Here is a 21,644-nt window from a genome sequence, read left to right as displayed (position 1 = left end):
TTCTGAATGAAATAATAACAATGATGCCTTTATAAGACCCCTTGATTTGTCCTTTGTATTTAAGAGTGCCTGCTGTAAAGGTAATTCATCAAGAGTTGCCTCCAAAAACTGAGTTGTGTGTGTTTACCGACAGACGGTGATGTCTCCGGAGCTCTGCGGTGCCGTGCCAGGCTTAAAATTGGAGACATTGAAGTAGGAGAGTGTGTGGTCGATGAAGCCGTGCATGGTGCCAGTCTGACTGTACATGTACTGGTAGACAAGCCGAGGGATGAAGTCTGATGTGAAGGAGATCACGAAGGCCTCCAGAAAGAAAGAGAGAGACAGAGGAATGTTTTTTCTGTGAGCACTGTTCAGAATTGCAGCATGAGAAAACAAGTTTAGCATGTAAAACTCCTTCAGTTTTTAGTGAAAGAGGTTTGTGGTCAAACAGTTTATTTTCAGATGTTAAAAAGCACAAACAGTTCTGGTAAACCACATATTTCGGATATATTTGAGGAGTGCAATGTATTCATTTAGTAATATTAAATAAAGTCTGTGGAACTGATAGATGCATGATACATTTACAAAAGGGGAATTCTTCTTTCAGTTTTCCATTGCCTTGAAGCTCCCGGGCATAATAAGTGTGTGTATGTCTGTCCAGTGCCCCTGAGCTCTAGAATAAACAAAAACTGGTGCTGCTTGATTTTCTGTATCCTCCACAAATCTGTTTAGTATTAAAAGTAAACGGAATAGGATTTAGTCAGCTGGCCAAGGACAAATCCCAAGCCGACCTATCCTGAACTCCCACAAATACACTCACACCTTGGCCTCCACAGATCAGCATCTATTGGTGTTTCAGACATAATTCTGGTTCTCATCAGGTCGTCACAGATGACATCTCAGAGCAAACAGAGAGCTTTAATCTGTATTCAATATCAATTGTTATCAGTGTAACTTAAAGCCTATGCAGGACACACACACACAGATGCGAGCTGGATTACATGTTGAAACCTTCCTGCAGAGAAGTTCGAGGTCAGTGGCAAAGCACAGTTGTGTTATGCAATCTCTGTTAACCTTTGGCTTCTATTCCTGGCTGTGATTTCTTTGACGTTACTGATCTGTGTTAACACTGTAACCTCAGGTTCCTGTTAAAATTTTAAAAAGTAACCAAATGTCTTCTTTAGATGAATCAAACATGTAGTGAAATCTTATCTTATAATTTTTTATGTAATTAAAAAAAAAACATCACTTATTTACACAAATCCTTTTTTGTAATAACCATGCTGACATTAGAATAGGAAGAATGTAGCTACTACCAGTAATATAAGTTAAAGTGTATGACATTATATGGACATTTTCTTTGATTTAAAATTTGAAATGCACTAGAGATGCTGCTGAAGACTGAACATCACCTCAGTGAGGGTATTCACTGTCTGTTAATACTGCTTAATACTAGAGCTAATTACACAAATGTCTCAGAACTAAGATGTGGTGATAATGTAGTAAAGAGTTAAAGTGGTCACATAGGATGTTCAAATAGAAACATTATGTACAGTCCCTTCTACAGAATACATGTCTTTATGTATTTATTGTGTCTGCCTTCATCACTAATTTAATAAGCAGACGGAGAAATGCAGGACACTGCATTAATACTTACATTTATAATGACTGAGAATTTTCCCATTCCACTCAGTATGTTGTACCAGATACCTACAGAAAGAAGAGCAAGAGTGAGGGCATTACTCTGTCCATGTTGTCTTTATATAGTGTTTCTGTTCATTAGAGTGTGAGGCCTGCTGCTAAAATCAGTTTTGAAAAAATGTCCTCATTTTACAAAAATGTCCTCATTTTACAAAATGTCCTCACTTTCTATGTAAGTCCTCACTTCTGCAGGTTACATCTACAGAGAATGTTCTAAAGGAGAACTTCCTAAACTCATACAGGAACACGGTCCCCTTCAGCTAACTCACAGGATGATGTCTGAGCTTAGTAAAGCACCTGAAAAGCCTGTGGATAAACTCAAAAATGCACAGAGGTCAGGCTAAAGCATGTAAGAGATATTTGGTTTTAGCTGACAGCAACAACATGACTACAATGAACTGCTAAAGGTATCAGTTTGTAAACCTCACTGCCTGAAGGAACTACTAACCCTGAAAAAATTTAACCAGTCTCAGTGGAGAGTTTTTGTGTCCCATGATGTTTGAATTGGTGATTCACAGGCCTTACCATGCTAAATATAGAGGAATTACAGGGTTTCACCAATTTCACCAATTCACTCACTACTTATTTTCAATAAGTGTGATCAGGTTTCAAGTTGTATGTATTCTGGTGTATTGTGCATATTTGTTTGTATATTTGATCAGCTTACCAATGTCTTTAGCACGTACGGCTACTGGCCTGCGTAGCTCTGTAACAAACTTCTTGGCGTCAAGTCTGATCTCGATGACGTTGTTGAGGAGGGCGAAGAGAGGAGCGAGCGGGAATGAGGCCACGAACAGAGAGACAAACCCAAACTGGATGACTGCAGGAGAGAGAGGTAAATGGTTATTAAACATGCTTTAGTAGATGCTGCAGGGTTGTTAAACATCAGGACAGACTGTTCATTATAGTTAAACAAATTAGACCATGGTGGTATGTGGTGTTAGCATTTGTGAGGCCACAGTTCGCACCATCCAGCTGCTTCACACCTCCTGTACACAGACTTACACCAGCACAAGAATGTATGCAGTAAAACAGCAACATACACATATCCAAGACCAACTATTATATTTATCTGTATCACTCATGTAAATTACATACATTTTCTGTCTTTGTTCTGTTCTCCTGCAAGCCACATAGTTTTTTCCCCAGCAGTTTGCAAGAAACAAAATCAGCTGCTTGAGAGGATCAACTTTACATCACGGTTGTATAATGAGTGTCACAACATGTAAAACACTATTGTCCTGCTGCAGACATCACTCTCTCCTTATCTCTGGTGCTGCCTTCCAACAGAGCTCACAGGCAGTTGCTTATCAGTTCATCCTTTATCAAAGGACATCTGTACATCTGTGCTGTGGTGTTTTTAAACCCAGGCCAGATGAAGAGGTTGACAGATGATGGGGTAGACTGGTGCTATGCTACGTGAACGTGAGAAAGGTTTGATAAATTACAAAAGCCATGTATGAACAAATGTCCTGTCTTTAAAGCGGCAGCTTCTAAACAAGGCAAGTTTCTCATAGAAAATAGTTTTGCAGATGCTTAAAGCCGCTGTAAAAAGAACCACTGCCATGAGACAGAAAAAGAAAGGTTGATGTGTGAGAGAAGAATCAACATCGGAAGCACACATTTCAAACTGCCATCAGATTGACACTGGTGAAACGTCATTTGTGCGGTCAGGAGTCACAATGTCTGTCCAGGCTTGTGCTGTGGTTCAGATGATTCCTTTTAAGGTTAAACACTCCACAGCAGCTAAAATGGGACTTTTTATGATGAAGTTGTGTGTGGAACTATGTGGTGTGTATCTATGATTTATGCTTGTGTGTGTGTGTTATCAAGTCTGATTAGATAACCCACAGACACAACATCTGTGACTAATAATTAAAACTAAGGTTGATGGGACTTTATTGGACAGTGCATCAACTGACAGAAGAACTGCAGAAACAAATAGTTTAATAACAAGAACAAGCAGCTTTTAAGAGTGAAGTGAAACCCAGCTGAGCCCAGGCTAATAGGAAAGAACTAAAAATATGAGCTTAATCACTGTGAGAAAACGTAATAAATCAATTAATAAAGACCAATAAATGATCAAAACAACATCCACCTGCTTCTTAAGAATGTGGACAAGAAACATGAGAAAGACAAGGCAGTTTGTCTGACTCTGGCTGATGTGCAGCTCCTGATCAGAGCAGTGGAACTTTAGCAGTGTGGGAACGGGGATTTCCAGCGAGCCGGAGACGGCCTCACCTCGGGACGCCACACAGAGACAAAGAGTGGCGAGGAAGAAAATACATGAGCGGTGCAGCGAGCGCTAGAGGGCAAGCTTAGAATAACCTCACTATCTACCTGAGACGAGGTTGATGGGTTCGAGGCTGGCAAACACAAAGGAAGACACACACACACACCACAACACATGCATGGACACAGATAGTGTACACAAATACACACCCAAAAATAATACATGAGTTAACACAAATTCAGGAATACCCATCCACACAGTGACAACTATGTGTGAGTGTGTGTTTGCATGTAGAGAGCAGACATTGCTGACATTCCTTTGCTGTCCTTCTCTCTGTTTTCCTCCTCCCACCTCCCTCTGCCCTCACTCAGTCTGTAAAACATAAAATTACCTCATCATCATTAAAGTTCCTCTCCAAACTGTGTAAAAATCCTCTGCTTGATTAATATTTTGTTTCACGCAGTTTTCCCACATAAACATCCCACATCTACTCTTACTACTCATTGAGAAAGGATCAGGATCAGGCCTTGGCCCCGCCCACCACCTGCTGGCTCCAGGTCTCAAGATGGTTCGAGGAGGAAACATCAGAGAGACTCAGCCACATGTTTGGAGCCTCAGTCAGACCCAGACTCAGATGAGGAGTCTGTTGAGACCAGAATCAGAGACTAGCAGACGGATCAGAACAGTTAGCATAGTTAGCTTCTTTTATTTGTTTATGTTGTTTGTTAGCTTGTAACTGGCAGTGGCTGACACAGTGTTAGTGGCTGTGCTAATGCAAACTCTGGCTCTCTGTACTGACAAGGTTTCAGGTTTATTTAGCCCTGCCCCCTGTCCCCACAAGTTGACAGGATTGGTTCATCAGGTTTGTGTCTCCATGATATGAATACCTGGCTGCCTGAATCTGATTTTATGAAACTGTCATTGGTTCACTGCAGTTCAAGGTGGATATACTCAGTCATGGAGTTGACTGATTATTTCACTCATGTCTTGAATTATATAAACAACATCATATAGATGTTAACAAGGTTAAAAACTTGATTTGCATCAGAGAGGATTTTTAAGGCAGATCTTGATTTCACCAAATGATACAGGTATCTGCTACGATGCATGTAAACGCCATTCAATTTTTGTAAATATAAAATGAAAAAATCTGTTTATGTTTGTGAGGAGCTGTTTCTTGTGTCTGTCCCTATAGTACGTACAGTATGTTCCTGATTCTCTCAGCCTGGTCCATGTGGTCCTGAACCCCACATTTACGAGAAAACTACTCACACAGAACATAAATACATTTCACCAGAAAAACTTTATATGCTATTTTCAATTTCACCATAACCTCATTGTTTTTTATGGCTTTGACCTTAGAGTAGAATAATAACCAGTTTTACTGCTTCACAGTCCTTCACATTCAGATGTCGTCAGTTTCTAAGGTCATGTTGCTGCACGTTTACTGAACTGCTGCTGAACTTTGACCCCGCTTGGAAGTATCAAGCTGTGTGGCCGTGTCAGCTCTCACTGGTTTCTTGGATTAAATTTTTAATCATTACTTTTAATCTGCTGGATGTAGCCTGTATCTCTCTTCAGCACATTATTCTCTCCATACAAACGTACATATCATCGGTTTATGTATTCAGTGGTGCCTTAAAGTATATGGTTTTACATTCAATTAGTTTTCACTGGTAAAAGAACTTCTATCAATAATTGCAGGGAATTGTTGACACTTATTCCAGTCAAAATGTCTCTGCTGTTGCTGTTTGGAGGTCAGACATGAACTTTTCGGTCATTAGACATCAGTGTCCTGACTGTGTCTTCAAATCAGAGATGCACAAAGGTCTACAGCAGATTATGGACATGGAAACATTACTCACAGCTCTACACAGCAGAGATCTTAATTCAGTGCTGCCATTTTAACAAATATTGTCTAGGTAAAGTAAACACTTTTTTTTCAAACTTTTAATATCTAAAAAAAATTTGGCTTTGAAAAAGTTTGCTCCAACTGAACAGTGTTGTTTAATTTCTAGAGTTCTACCTTTCCAGACTTGGCTCAGCATGGCTCTACTCATGTTTGTCCAAGCAGCTGGTAGAGGGCAGGCTTAAAGCTCCTCTCCAGACATGTGAAAATAATCTGCTATGATTAATATTTTGTTTAAGGTGGTTTTCCCACATCTCCAATCATTCAAGTGTTTAAATCTGAACGTTTAAAGACCCTGTCGAGTCAGAATTATGTTTTGCTTATTGTTACTTGACTTGAATGTTTGACCTTAACTGTGCAGAGTCTGACATTGAAAGGTTCTGATTCATCTGTTGAAGGATGTTTAGCTAACATCTCAAACAACAAAATAATTTTGTGTGATTACAGCTAGTTTGGAGTCAATCATTGTCCAACATGCTACTTAAACAACCGTGATGAGAAAACCTGATACTTCCTGTCTCCATACACAGAAATTGAGTGTTCACTGAAGTAGGAGAAACAAACAATATTTAAATGTAGTATTCATTCATCTGGATTTGTCAATGAGACAGAGGAAGTAATTTTTTCTAAATTTTTTTGTTTGTTTGTTTTGCAGAAGAAACAGAAGCAGAGTAATTTTTATGTTTTAAAACATTTCTGGGAATCTAACAGCTTCCATGAACTTCTCACTGTCTGTGATAGAGCCGAGCAAAACAGCTCTTTACATGAAAAATCAGCAGATCACAATTGTAACCAAAGCACTGATATTTAAATGTCAGTTTTCAGTTAGTTTTCAGCACTGATTGCTGCAAATAAATCTTAATCACAATTGTACACACAATTAAGTTATGACTGAGCAGGTGTTGGTTTTATTTGTGACTAAAGCTGGTCGTAATAGTATAAGAGGCATGCACCTATTTGTGTGTACGTACTCTCAGACATAACAACTCAACACCTGCAGCTCTTTAACAGATCCAATAATAACTTCCCCCTCAAAGGCACTGAATCAGTCAACTTTTATTGGCACATACAGTAACTGTCCTTCTCTAAACTATTTGACCTCTGGATGGTCTCCAGACTAACACACTGAACACTAACATTAATTAAAACTATAAATAATAATTATTTTAGTTTCATTTTCTCCTGTGTTGGGTTCATCTCATTTTTTTGTTATTACAGTTGTTTTGTCTATGTCAGGATGAGATTTAATGAGACTTTGGACATTACTTGATTTACAGTGTTTATTCCACCATGTTTTACATGTGCCAACAACAGTAAATACAAACTGGTGATGCCAAGCAACAGCGGCACTGCCAGTTTTCCACAGAAGCTCTAAACTCCCTTTAAATGCAGAACCAACTGATAAGATGGAGGAAATCTTATTTACATAGTTCCCACAGTGATCGAGGCGTAAACCTTTAAAGGTTTTTCATGACTGTTTCCTTTCCTTTCCATCTAATAATAAATGTTGTGTTATGTTCTGTTATATTTTTAAATTCCCTGACTTTTTCAATATGTGGCAGCCTTTTAAATTCATATGATGTTTCAGACAGGTCAGGGCTTAAGGGTACCCTACGTTTACTGTATTACTTTTACATAAAATTTCATACTATACTGCCGCCTGAGCAGTTGCCATGCTCCTGTAATCTGCAAAAGCTCGTCTGAAGACTGGCTCAAAACTTTTGTGTGTTTGAGTCCACAGTCCCTCTGCTTGTTAGCTGTCCCAGCACCGTGGCCTGTTCCTTCAAACATCCAGTGACAGCCCTGTATAAGCAGGTTGTGGTAGACAAATAAGGAACTACAAAGGAACCACTATTTTCTATGTGAATAACTATAAAACTCCCTGAAAAAGTGAACGCCAATCAAATTCCGACTTTACCAAAGCAATGGAAAGTAATAAAAAAGAAAAATAATGTCACTATGCTAATTAGTTTTAAGGTTAAATACCAAACTTAAACACAGCTGAGACTGATTATACTTGAGGGAGGAAACACATTTAATCTGTGACTGCATTTACACTGCTTATGTGCTTTAGTTTGAGACAGACATGAATGTAAACAAATCATTATATGCACAGTGTGCGTGCTCTGCTGCATGTGCATATATGAAACAGTTCTTTACAAATGACAACTGCAACTACAATTACCGCCTTGTGGTTGTATGTCTTTGTCAACCAGCCAAGTTAGTGGAAATATGGTCACAATCTCTCCTTCCTAATTACAGCATGAATGTTTTTGCAGAACATTATGATGTCACAGTGACGTTGACCTTTGACCATTTGGATATGAAATTTAACACAGGTTCATTTTATCCCTATGAACATTTGAGTGAAGCTGTGTCATAATTGGTGTATGAATTAGTGAGTTATGGACAAAAATATGTTTTATGAGATCACAGTGACCTTTGAGCTTTAACCACCAAAATCTAATTTAACACAGGTTGATCTAGATATGCTGTTCATAAGAGACAGTTACGATGAGTGTGAATGAACATTAAACAAACACAAATATACCCCACATCCTTCTTTCCTTCTAAATCCTTGAGAAGTCACATTGTTCCTTGAAGTTACAGATTACATAACACTGCTGAGTGATGCACAAGAATACTCATTTTAAAAGTATGTTGGTGCCTAAATGGCTGCTTTTTGTCCCTGAAGCTTTTTTTCTGTGTGTGTGTGTGTGTGTGTGTGTGTGTGTGTGTGTGCATGTGTGTGTGTGTATGTGTGCATGCAGACTCACTCATCTCCATGTATTCAGGCGTGAGGCCTTCAAAGGGAGCCAAGGCGTAGTCCAGGTTCCACTGCTGTGGAGGCCTCTCCTCCTCCCTCTCCTTCTCTGCTGATCCTTTAGCCTTCAGCGCACGCACCAACTTCTTCAACTTCCTGTCAGGACAGAGCGAGAGATGGGTGATATAAAGACTGGGGCTAATTTTGCATAGGAGAAATATAAAATAATTGCATGTGTTGTTTACTTGTCTCCCTGACAAATAAACAGTATTTACTTTATTCTAACATGCAGATGGGAAGCATGGTGGTACTGGTCTATGGGATTTGTACTCAGTAAACTCTCTCTTGACACAGCCTCTGCTTGTGAAACATAATAGCCAAACAAGTATTTACAGAGGTCCAGTAAAACTGACATTTCATTGAAAACTGACTGCAGTGAGAGCCAGGTGCTGACTGTGAATGCTTCCAAAGAAACTGGCAGAGATTTCTGAAAACTGGAGCTGTGTGAGGCCAACAAACTGCTGCTGGGAAGGAGAGAGAGAGAGAGTCTGTTGTGTGTTTCTGTAAGTACACACCTTGGTTTAAATAATCCCCACTTACAGTATCTGGGTCTGGGTGTGTGTGTGTGTGTGTGTGTGTGTGTGTGTGTGTGTGTGTGTGTGTGTGTGTGTGTGTGTGTGTGTGTGTGTGTGTGTGTGTGTGTGTGTGTGTGTGTGTGTGTGTGTGTGTGTGTGTGTACAGTAGTGCCTGTAGTGTGTTTTTATGCACAGTATACTGTGTGAATAAAAGCATGCATGTATGTATTGTTGTCAGTGTTGGGCAGTGGTGAAACTCTGAATCAGTTCCCAAACGTGAAAAGCATTTACATAAAGTACAACACCAATCACCCGAGGAGCAGCTTTTTAGTTTAGGAGGTTTGGTGCTCACCCCAACAAGGAGCAGACTGTCTGATCAGAGGTTTGAGAAGCTGCTGTTAAAGAGATATAATCATTATTTCACTTCTGAACATTGGGACCATGTTTAATATGTCGTGGCTGAAATAACAAAACAGGAAGCTATGGTATCATCCTATATGTTTAATATGTTTGTAAATCGAACGTAATATAGTAATATAATGAGTAATGTAACTATAACTTTTGATATGAGGTAATTAGTAAAGTAATATGATTACTTTTAAAGCAGTAATGAGTAAAAAGTAACTTCCTGAGTAACTTGCCCAACACTAATGCACGTGGTTGTGCATGTGAATGTGTGTACTGCTGATAAAAACTCAGCTAAATGCTTCACTACATTATTTACGTGGTTGTCACACAAACACAAGAGAGTTAAAGTTTTCACAGAACATGCACACAGTCACATGGACTGGATGTAGATGTTAATGTTAAATGTTTAATTCAACCTGTATTTAGCAATATTTGAATCAGCATGTGGAGAGGTAACAACCTACAGAGCTGCATGCAGCTGGTGTAAAACTGAGCATCTGACCAGCTGAACAATCAATATTGGACTTAAATTCAGGTGACAGGAAACACTGCGTTACTCTACAAGTGTGATACACCAGGGCTTTTCTAAGTCACACACTGTGCCCCCCCCCCCCCCCCCCCCCCCCCCCCCCCCCTCAAAAAAGCAGTTGTATGCCTCCAGTCAAGTTGCAGTGTACGTCCATGTCTGTCCAGATTCATATAACATACGCAGAGAAGGAATTTAATAAAAAGATATTCAGTGTATTTTCAGGCAAAATTGAAGTTATCACACTGAGAGAAACAAAACACTGAGTCCAGCTCTCTGTACATGTTCACAGGCTCGGCCAAGAAAGCTGATTCTGATAAAACACAATGTTGTAGACATGACAGAAGACAAAGCTTCACATATGGATGCTTCTGCAAAGAAGTTACAAATTCTAACACATGGCCCCTTCACACATCTTCAACCCAGCAGCACAGAGGATCTACACAACCCCCACAGCTTCAAGGTGAGCACCAAGAATAATGTCACCAATTCAGTGTCTGTGAAATATGGTCACTATCTCCCCTCCTGATCTTGAGTCAGGTTGAATAATAACACACTACAAGTAGCACATACAACAAAGTGTTTCCAGGGGACACAAAAAAGTGATGAACCTGACTGAAACACACAAAAGGCTAAGCTCAGGTTCACAGCAGACATCTGCAATAATATCTAAATCCTACAAGTGTTTTCTGACACTTGCCAGGCCGTCACAGTAAATAAGAATCTGTTCTTAATGTCTCGCCTGGTAAAATAAAAGTTTAATTTAAAAGAATCATGCAATCATAAAAGAAAACAACTTACATTTTAGCTAATTTTCCAACATACACACCACTGATGAGTAGCTGACTTCAGTAGCTTCAAAAGTCCCAGAACATTGAACAACAAGCGTGTCCCAGGGTGAAGGTGATATCACAATAACACCTTGGGGAATTTCTTCAAATGTCACTGTGAGCTCATGTCTGACCCATTCTTGTGAACGCCATATATCAGGTACACTTTGAGGGTGAGGGTGATAAGTGGGCCAAATGATAAAAGCAGCACCTGTCTGTCCCTCTGTGCCACCCTGAGGAGGCACTACTCATGCTTCGAAAACCTCTGTGATATACAGTATTATACAAACTCTGCCCTTGTTCAGGGCCTGCATCCTTTCAAGGCCACATTTCAAACCTCAACACATCACAATGAGTCACCCCGAAGCCTCCTCCAACTCCACAGGGAAAACTCACCTTCTTTTATAATTCAACAGGTCATCACTGTGGTGCAGCAGTCACTTGTTTTGATCTCTATGGGCCCAGAATCTGAAATCTCAATAGACCTGAATCCTCTTTGCAGGCTCAGCCCACCAGTCCTCAGTCCTCTGAAGGATTCACCCCTGCTGTTTGTGTTCGGGCCCCTGAGAGCCTGCTAAGGTGTGTTTTTGGAAGTTAGCCAATCTTGATTTTGTTTTCTTGTTTTACACGACATGAAAGAGTCTTGTATATATGCAGACTCTTCGTTACATCAACACCATAGGTTAATATAATACCACTGCTCATTTAGATATTTCCATGGTTTGAGACACAAACACAATGAGCCTGTGAAAAAACTGGGTCAGACTCAGGCCCTTCAACTCTAAATCATGCCCAGTTGCTCTTGGTTTGTCTTTGATCTGCTTCCTGTTTTTTAAATGGACAGGTCCAGATCTTACATCCTCAGACAGAAGCTGTGAAAACCTCTGACACCTCTGCCTTTACTCAGTGACTCCTGAGGTTCTCTGTAAAGCTGCACACTAGCCCACAGTACAGTCCCGTGGTGTTTGTGGTTGCCTCCCAGGTGTGAAAGCTTTTAAGTGTGAAACAGATGAGAAGATGGTATGTAGATGGTATGATGGTATGTGCCCTGGCTCCCCGATGCCACGGGACGTCCTGGAGGAACCACAGTGTTTGATGAGACTCACCTAATGGGTGAGGAGGTCAAACTGTGCTTACAGCAACAGGAACAGTGCAGCCTGAGGCTGAAAGGCCCCTGTGTTTTGTGACAGTTGTTATAAACAGAGCTGACCTCTGACCTTTAGGATTTGCATGTAAACGCTGAGCTGTTACACAAGATGGAGTAGTGCTGTATAAATGTTATCAGAACAAGAAAGGACTGAGGGAATGTTGTACGAGCTTGTGAGCAATTGTGTGTTTGTGTAGGTATGTGTGTTAGGTGTCACTAGCTCTTTAGACATTAGACAAAATATCTCAGCTTCGACCTCGATGTTCGACCTCCTTGTTAGTGACTCCTCTGTAGTGTACTTACGGGATGCCGATTTCAAAGATGTTGTTCTGGATTAGCTGTTTCCCCAGCATGATGATGCTGAGCTGAATGCACAACTCGATGAGGCAGCCTCCTGGAGCACACTGAGGGCGACACAAGCACAATATTTATACACACTGTCATCATCACCTAATGTTTTACATATTCAGATAAATGAAAAGAGTCTCAGACAAAAAGACTGAACACAAACCTCTTCCATCCGATAATCGTTGAAGACATACACATAATTTCCTGGTCGACCTGCAAACCTGCAGAAACACAGAAATATTCCACACACACTCAGAGATTTCAGGGATTTCTTGGATTCACTCAGGGGTGATGTTTATATTTCTTTCTAAAATTTATGTAAACAGTTGTGTTATGGCATCAAGTGTAATCCTGGTGAATAATAGGCAAGGCCTGTTAGTGTAAGGGAGTGGTTCCCAAACTTTTCCAACTCATGGCCCACTTGAAAATCTCAAAAATGTTGGCTGCCCACATCCAACCCCGTAACATTACAGAGGCCAGATAATTTGTTCTCAGAGCCCTTTTTACTTTAATGGTCACAGTCAAACATTCAGGGATGAACTGAAAACAAGGGAAGCTCAATTTTTCTTTTTTGATACTCCAGTTTTTGCCATGGATGTTATCTTTTAGTGCACAATCTAAGTTCCTATCACTGGCTTATCACAGCAATAGACCTTAATAAAAGAAAATAACAGAACAATGACTGAAACATTTTTAATGTTTTTAATAATCATTTAATTTTAAAACAATTAATAACATTTATTTGTTTTATAGTTACTGACTGCATCAGAACAATTATTACTTGTCTTGTTATTTTATAAGATTTGCTCCCTGATATTTATATATCTGCTGCTACTTGCTCAATTGCACTATTGTGTGTTGTTCATGTTGTATGTTTTTAATAGTGTGCTGTGTTACACAGATTGCATGTATTTTTCTGTACTTAGGGAGAAGCCAAAGATAAATTTCCACTGAGGTGGACTATGTAGTGAATCAATCAGTCAATTAAATTTTTTCACCAACTCGTACTGTTTTGCAAATGATTTGTCTGCCCAATTTGGTTTGTGGAAATTCTCCCTCTTAAGCTAAATAAACCATTTATAAACCCACTATGTCAGCTGAAAATGCAGTGTGATAAAGTTAGCTCATAAAAAAAAAAAAGATATTTTGGAGATAAACTATTCTCATAGGACAGCGATGCACAAACAGTGATCACACACGGACACCGGACTTACCGTCCCTTGAAGAAAGCCACATAAAAGATGGGCGCGTACGCGTTCATAAACTTGAGCAAGAAGGCTTTGAGGATGAGACGCTCCTCAAAGTTGGTCTCTGTTTTGGGAATCTCTGTAAGAAAGAGTTGATATGGCTTTGTTTTATGAGGTCAGAGTACAGCAGGGGGAAACAAAGACCATGTTAAATACACATGAAGTGGAATGTATGTACTGTATATTAGGTTTGGTTAACAGCCAGATGTTAGGTTGGGCTATCATTACTTTATATAAATGGACGTTAAAGTTTTCCACACAGAGTCTGTTATGAGAAAAGTGGTGACTGTCAGTGTGACTCTGGAATCAGAGTTATAATATGATCACTGTGCTGGAAGTAGGTTAAAATACTGGCACTTTTCACAAGGCATATCTCCTCTCTCTCTCTCTCTCTCTCTCTCTCTCTCTCTCTCTCACACACACACACACACACACACACACACACACACACACACACACACACACACACACACACACACACACACACACACACACACACACACACACACACACACACACACACACACACACACACACACACACTTTCCCTCTTTCTCACACTTCTTCCCATTCTTTTCTTCTATTTCCAAGGTTTTGAATATGAATGTAAATGTGGCTGAAACCTCCTGGGACGACTGATGGGATGACTGGAGCATGAAAACATCAAAGTTTCATCAAATTATCCACCAAGAGACAGAAAGACTCTTTCTGTCTCTCACTCACAGATGCAGGATGATTACATGATGTAAAGCTGATTTAGTTTATGAGTTGCAGAGGTAGAATTTTTCTTCTAACATTTGTAAAATATGTTGTGAATATGAAAAACAAGTGACTGAGTTCACATCTGATTTTCATTCCCATGAAAGAATCAGAATCAGGTAAAACTCAGTTGGATATTTGGATACCGTTAGGGGCAGGGGTCTGACAGTGACACTACCACAGCAGGCTGATCCAACCTAGCACCAACCTGGAGTTTTCTCATCAAATCAATGTAAATTTGACATCCACTACACGCTCCCACATGTGGGAGGTCGGCCCTGATGCACCCACGTCTATGTCCTGATCTGAGTTTGCAGGATACTGGAATGTTAGATTTCTCTTCTTTTTAAATTAATTTCTGATTTATTTTTGACAGAAAATGTTACTAAAATGTCTCCACATGCAGCTGCTAAAATGGTTATTTTTTTTAACCATTTCATATTTATATTTCATGTCTGTGACATATTCAAATTCAGCCTAGACAGAGACTATAGTGGAAGGTGTCAGTTTTATCTAATGTCACTGGTATCATGTCAATATGACATCAACAGATCTTTTCTGTGTCTGTTTTTGCTAAAGCCAAAAGGTCAAACTTGTGGATCACGCAACGCAGCCACGAGGCGTGTGACACACATCTCATGCAGGCAGTGTGCTCACTCTACTCCCTTAACATGGGCGCCAAAATGAAAAATAAGACATTCTGTGGCCGCCATACACACGCCACACATCCATTGTGCCGGAGCCGTTAATGCTAATGTTAGCTATGGTAGCAGTAGCAAAACTTACAAATAGCTCCTTTAATAATTCAGCAATCTTTACTCTGAGGCTGGCTAGTAATGTTTGTTTTAACATTGTTTGTTATTTACGCCATTAAAAAAGTTGCATTATGTTCTCAAAGCAACGAAACTATAAGTGATAATAATAATGAATGATAATAATAAATAATGAATAATGTGTTTCTGTACCTAGTTCGGTCAGCCACACTGCCACAGCTCCGTAGATTTCATCAAGGATCAGAATAACCACTAAGTTAATGATGACCGCAGTGGCCGTCACTGTCACCCGAACATTGGACTTGGTCTCTGGGTCGGGGCTCATCGCCATCAGGGCCGACACTGTGATGCGGTAAACAATGACTCCAAACACTGCTGAAAACGTCAGACCAAACTGGGAGCAAAGGGACATAAAAGAAGGAAAATGAATTAGTCATTACTCCACCAGATTTATCTGATAGTCACAGTTCAGTGGCTGGAATTAATATTTCAAGGAACACAGCAATGTAGGTCACCATACATGTACATTAACTCTGTCGTATACATATTTATTTTTCTATTTAAAGAGCTTTCATCCAAATGTACTGAGAAAAGATATGATCCCTAGTAGAGCATCAACCTGATTTTTATGTACTAACCATAAAGAGGATAGAGGAAACGTTGATCAAGTATCCAGGAAGACGGTCTTTCCAGGTCAACTTGTCTATGGCAGTCTGAGAGGAAGGATGGGGGGGGGGGGGGGGGGTCAGGGGAGGAAAGGAAAGGAACAGTTTGCAGTCACTTGTACAATGGACAATGCTTCATCAACTTTTTGGGGAAAATCTGAGGTAGATATCCAAAAGAGAAGAAAAAAGCTGTTTCATTCATAAAAACAAATCTCAAAGTCCTGATTTTAAACGCATCGTCACAGTTCTCTTTCCTCCTTTCAAACGGTTTGTAAAAGCTGAATGGAGAGTCGAAGCTGCAGCAGTACTCTTGGCATCTGTGTGTTGCTGCCTCCACAGGAAACATTACTATGTCTCAACAGAGAGACATAAAGGAGCACAATAGCGCGTTTTACAGTCTGCATCCTATATTTGGAGACCAGCTGGAACAAATGTTTTCATTCCATAGAATCTCAGATACCCAGGCGACCCCTAGTAAATGTGTTTTATCCATTTTCCCAGGCACTGATATGGGAACACTTCTGTAAAACTTGCATTGAAATGAAAAAATATTAATACTGCTACTACAGACCATTACACAACATGTGGATCACTATTAGTTATTTCATGTGAAAATTAGACATTTGCTGTGTCACGCCTGGACTCTTTGAATTTGCTTTCAGACCAGCTTCGACACCAGGACAACTTTTGCTACACATGTACAAATTTGTTGACCTCTACTTAAAGGCATTGCTCAACAGTATGGAGATTCTTATTTGCTTTCTTGCAGAGTTAAATAAGAAAGCTGAAACCACTTTAATAGCTACAGTCAGGAAACAATTGGCTTGCACTAATCAATGTAATATATCCTGTTTTTTGGGGGCGATGTGGTGGATAGAATTCAGTGACTTGCTCAAGTCTCTGCTGGTTGTGTCTCTTTACACTATTATTTTTGTTCATATCTAGATTGGATCTAGATGCTTTGGTAGGTAGATTCTTTATTCTTGTCTTTGGCCATGACCAGACTTCTCATCCAACTCCTAGTAAGAGACCGAATAAGCATATTTCCCAAAATGTCCTTTAAGTAAAGAACTGTATAAAATCAAATGATATTAAGGATGAGCATCCTGCTATTGATCACTAATTCCCACCAACTCCTTGGCTGTTGTTGACCCGTGGTCTTCCTGTAAAGTGCCATTTCTACGAGGTTTCAGGGATTACAAACACAGGCTGTTCAACTTTGTCAGTGTGCAAAACTGAACAAATCAGTGACCAAGGCTGAAACTGATGTGGGTTTGAGAACAATGAATCCACTCTGTTCTTTGTATTTTTGGACAGGCAGGAAAAGGTGAGCTGCAACTGGGGCCAAGAAGATCAACACAAGATAAAGTGAAGTGAGTTGTAAAGGTTCTTGGTTATAAAAACAAAAGAAGAACTAAATAAATTAAGTTGAAAAACATCTTAGACTTTCTTAATGTCCTCCAACACTCTGAATCTCCCCTAATAACCACTTGCATTAGTTTGTATAACATCGTTCTCTGCCCTGAAACCCAGTGGGAGAATCTGACCCACTTGAGTCAAAAAGAAAAGCTGCTTGAATGGACTGTCCGTCGGTAAACATGGTTTGATCTCTGGAAAGACAAATGCTGCATCCCCATCCCCAGGAATGTGACCCCCTTCACCCAGGCATCACTGATTATAGGTATATACACACACATATACTTACATGGGCAGGCTGAGACAGAGCTAGAGAAGAATTTCACCCACACACGTCCACATTCACACAGAGTGACGGACAGACAGCCTGTGCACTGTGAGACCTTGAATATGCTGAGACAACAGTACCATCTAGTGACTACAATAGCTCAGTACAACCTGTGATACAAGCGTCCTCAGTTTTTACAGACATAAAGAAAATACACAACCTCACTGCTGCTGTTTTGATTATGCTGTAGATAAAAAGTAGTACATTTCAACAATAGTGAATAAAACACATAGCATGTACCTCAGATGTAAAATATATGACATACAACATAATTGTCCAGGCAACTGACAGGTTTGGGTAATTCTGGGGCTCTCCAGGAGGAGGCCGGTGTCCTAAGGACACACTGACTATTAGCTGGAATATAGGGAAATATTGTGATGCTATTTGTTTTAGATCTTATCTGTCCATTTTACCTATTTATTTTTAAGATTCTTCTACTGCATGTCCAGTTTTCTATGTTCATCGTTATGGTATTGCTATTATTTTATCAATCCGATACCTTTTAACCTTTCTTGTGGTAATTGATTGATTAATTTATTTTACATAAGACTTTATTTTCAATTAGATATTGTCCATCACATGCATAAAACTGCAGCAGTTCAGTAGCCATTGTAAAAGTCCTGTTAATTGCTCGTTCCTCCACTAATATTCAGTCAGTAGTCCTGCTGGATGAACTGTGTTCTGTGGTGTTTCTCAGTCTGGTGCAGTGAGTCTCCATCATCTGAGATGGAGAAATGTTTATAAAAAAATAATACTATTTGCAAAAAAGACCAATATAACTGTTATAATGTATACAAATGTCAACTCATGAAGAAACTTTGTTGTGGTCTGTGAGGAGTGATAATGCTGTCTAAAGTAAATTCAATTTGATTTGAGTTTGAGTGTTAATGCAAAACTTTCCAATCAACAAGTTGCTTGTGAATCCATGTAACTTCGTGTCCACGCTCAGTAGCTGATACTTAAACAAACCAACACATATGCAACAAAAAGCTTTTTTATGCATAATTAAGAGGAAGACAACCAACAGTACATCTTACGTCATTCCTGTAGTATTGCCATGTCCCAAATCCTCCAACACACACTTCCCCTGATACACATGCACACTATGTGACCCCAGCTACACCTCTCTGACAGGCGACCTCTAACCTTTCTTTACTATTAAACCCTGTTACAGACATGAATGTGTATTATGTAAGCAATAAAATATATGTGTACAACTGAAGAACATGACAGTCAACAACTTTAAAAGAACAAGTTCTATGTTGAAACTTTTTTACTACAGAATTTCTGCTGTTGCTGTTTCTTTAAAAACATGCCAGGGTCTTGTCAGGGTCAAGTGTCTCTGTAATGTTGTGTGTTATTATCTCAGGTTGGTCGGTGTGTTAATCAGTGAAAAAAGCTAATGAGGAATCTGACTGAAATACTAAATACAATACACATATTTAACAATTTTCACATATAAAGATGTGCATAGGAATGAAACACTCGAAAAAAAAAAAAAAGACCATGAATTCATTATACAGTACACATAGTATATGCAATGTAACCATTCAATTTAATAAACACTACCCAAAGAAGAAAATCATCCCTTTTCTCAAAGCTGGAGAGAGGCCCTATCCACTACCACAGACACAACCATGTCGACTCTCCACAGCCTCCTAAACTACTAAAGTTCTCTGATCACATTTCACAAACAACACTCCACCCAGACATGGTCATCTTCTCAGTTTCCACCCAGCAGGTGATTGTGTGGGAACTGACAGTCCCCTGGGAAAAACACATGGAGGATGCTCAGCAAATACTAGGAGCTGGTAGAGCAGTGCAGAAGCTGAGGCTCTCTGAGCCTACTGAGGTGCCTGCCAGGGGTTTGCAGAGCGCCTACACTGCAAAGCTCTGACTGGGTTTGGAATCAGTGGACCAGCAGAGGGGCCATATGTTCCCTCACTGAAACTGCAGAGACCACCACCAGGTGACTTTAAACAAAGAGCTGAGTCCCTGGGATGGACTTGACTAACCCCATCTGAGTCCCCTGGGTGAGGAGGTCTGCTGTCGAAAGACCCAAAACCCCCTATGACCCCAGGAACATCACTGATGATGCATCCCAGTGCATCCAAGAGATGTGTCTTGAACCTTGACATTTAGGAACAAAATGGGATTCTCCTGTGTGGCTCAACTTAATGTGGCACTCTCAAAGATGTCAGTCCTGGTAGATTTGTCAGCACCTGTTGTTACAGATGGTAACAGCAAATGTGGTTTAATACAACAGCTCAGAGAATTCTGGGGCAGCAAAACAAACTGTTGTTGTTTAATAATGTTCCATTATTCTGTGACCTGATTTATGCTGCACACATCTAGAGTCTGCAAACAGCAAGGCACAGCAACAGGAGCTGGTTACCTGGCTGAGGAGTTGGAGGTTTGCAACCTGTTGCCTGCAGCTCTTCATCTCCCAGCTCACTGCTCCTTCTTCCATTACTCACTGCAACATTTCAAACTGATCTGCTGTCAAAAATGATCTTTCTCTTGTTTTGTACAACAACAGCAGTGCTAAGCTCACATTGCATTTTCTGTGACTTATGTTTCATCAGTTAAATGTTTTTAATGTGAAGCTGCAGCCAGAGGAAATGTGCGGTTTGCATAAGAAGCAACTTAATAAAGCATTTTTCCAGGAATGTCACCACAGAGACCCAGTTCTTAACACTGCAACACTATTGCAACTAACAATATTTTGTTAGTCAACACTAACACTATTGTGTTAGTTGCAATTGGTATGTTTAGCAACTTGCTAAATCTGTATATTAAGATCTGCCTTTTAGGTCCAATCCTTAAATAAAAAGAAATACTGAAGAACTTTTGTAGACATGCTTTCTGCTGTCTTAAGTCTTGATCATACTCCAGAAAAGATAAGGACATGGACAGCTGTGGACTTGCATGTGGACTGAACACGATGCTACAATCAAGAAATGTTTCACACATGCAGATGATGCCGACTTCCTGACAGCATCCTGAAAAAGTAAAAAAATAAACAGTGCATACAACCATTTAACCAGAATAGGATCAATGATGTGGAACACAGTGAGTACATACACCATACGAAACGTGTGCAGTTTACTTTTCTAGTGTATGTGCCGTCGGTGCTCTTGTAATGTGGACAGGAACTGCACAAACCCTCAAAGACTTCAGCAGATGACAAAGTTTATGTGAAGTAGACCATGATCTGGCCTTTACACACCTGAATACATTACTGAAGGACAAAAAGACCTTCAGTGTGTGTGTGTGTGTGTGTGTGTGTGTGTGACAGAGACAGGGACATGGTTGGTGGGAACAGCCATCAGAGAGAGGTGTAGCCGTAAATGGGTCAGGTGTTATATTTGGTTTATAACCTCCACTGAGGCAAGCCCAACAAAGCCACCATCTCGTGACAGAGAGTCGCTCACAATCTTTATTTCTCTGTCACTCACTTCCTCTGTTCATCCTCCTCCCTCTGCCTCTCTCTAATCTTCAAATTTATCCCTGGCATAACATTTGGGCTGCAACTAAAATTCATTTGCATTTTCAAATAATTGCTGAGGTGACATCTTTAAATGTCTTGTTTTGTTTGAGAAAGTCCAAAACCCAATGATGTTCAGTTCACAGTGTCAACATCCTCTCGTTTGAGAAGTTTGAACCAGTCAATGTGCAGCAATTTTTCACAACTTTTGATTGACAAATGAGAAAACATTCAATTTCAGCCTTTTATAACCATTTACGTCCCTTAAAAGACTGAATAAATAAATAAGCGCTACAATCATTCAACATTCAAACCTACTGCCATCCTCAGAGGACCAATGAACAAGACATTTATTTGCACGTATACACCATATCATAGTGTGTGTGTGTGTGTGTGTGTGTGTGTGTGTGTGTGTGTGTGTGTGTTGCTCACAAACAATCACACACAGTGACAATTGGACATACACAGGCAGTCACAAAAAAGCAGTCACTCCTTTATTACTAAGTAAAGAACTATATTAACCCCCCACCATTTTATTTGAGTGTCTCG

The 21,644-nt window shown here is 39.9% G+C and overlaps 1 protein-coding gene across 4 annotated transcripts in view; it reads right to left on the bottom strand.

Moving 5' to 3' along the window:
* Window positions 1–21,644, bottom strand: part of ano2b (anoctamin 2b) — a 75,406-nt gene that overhangs the window by 19,303 nt on the left and 34,459 nt on the right. For all 4 annotated transcript variants that reach the window (XM_071502087.1, XM_071502089.1, XM_071502086.1 and 1 more), the window contains 9 exons: window positions 15,838–15,912; window positions 15,392–15,593; window positions 13,635–13,746; window positions 12,584–12,641; window positions 12,376–12,476; window positions 8,600–8,742; window positions 2,348–2,500; window positions 1,637–1,689; window positions 128–300 (listed from right to left, as the gene is read on the bottom strand). In XM_071502087.1, the coding sequence (XP_071358188.1) occupies window positions 128–300; window positions 1,637–1,689; window positions 2,348–2,500; window positions 8,600–8,742; window positions 12,376–12,476; window positions 12,584–12,641; window positions 13,635–13,746; window positions 15,392–15,593; window positions 15,838–15,912 (1,070 nt within the window). The remainder of the gene's footprint in view (window positions 1–127; window positions 301–1,636; window positions 1,690–2,347; window positions 2,501–8,599; window positions 8,743–12,375; window positions 12,477–12,583; window positions 12,642–13,634; window positions 13,747–15,391; window positions 15,594–15,837; window positions 15,913–21,644) is intronic.

Source organism: Trachinotus anak, unplaced genomic scaffold (genome assembly GCF_046630095.1).
Source record: "Trachinotus anak isolate AG129_WGS33_773 ecotype Australia unplaced genomic scaffold, CSIRO_AGI_Tana_v1 ptg000018l, whole genome shotgun sequence".
NCBI classification, from domain to species: domain Eukaryota; kingdom Metazoa; phylum Chordata; class Actinopteri; order Carangiformes; family Carangidae; genus Trachinotus; species Trachinotus anak.
Note: the sequence above shows the minus strand (reverse complement) of the source record. Positions and strands in the feature narration are given on the sequence as shown.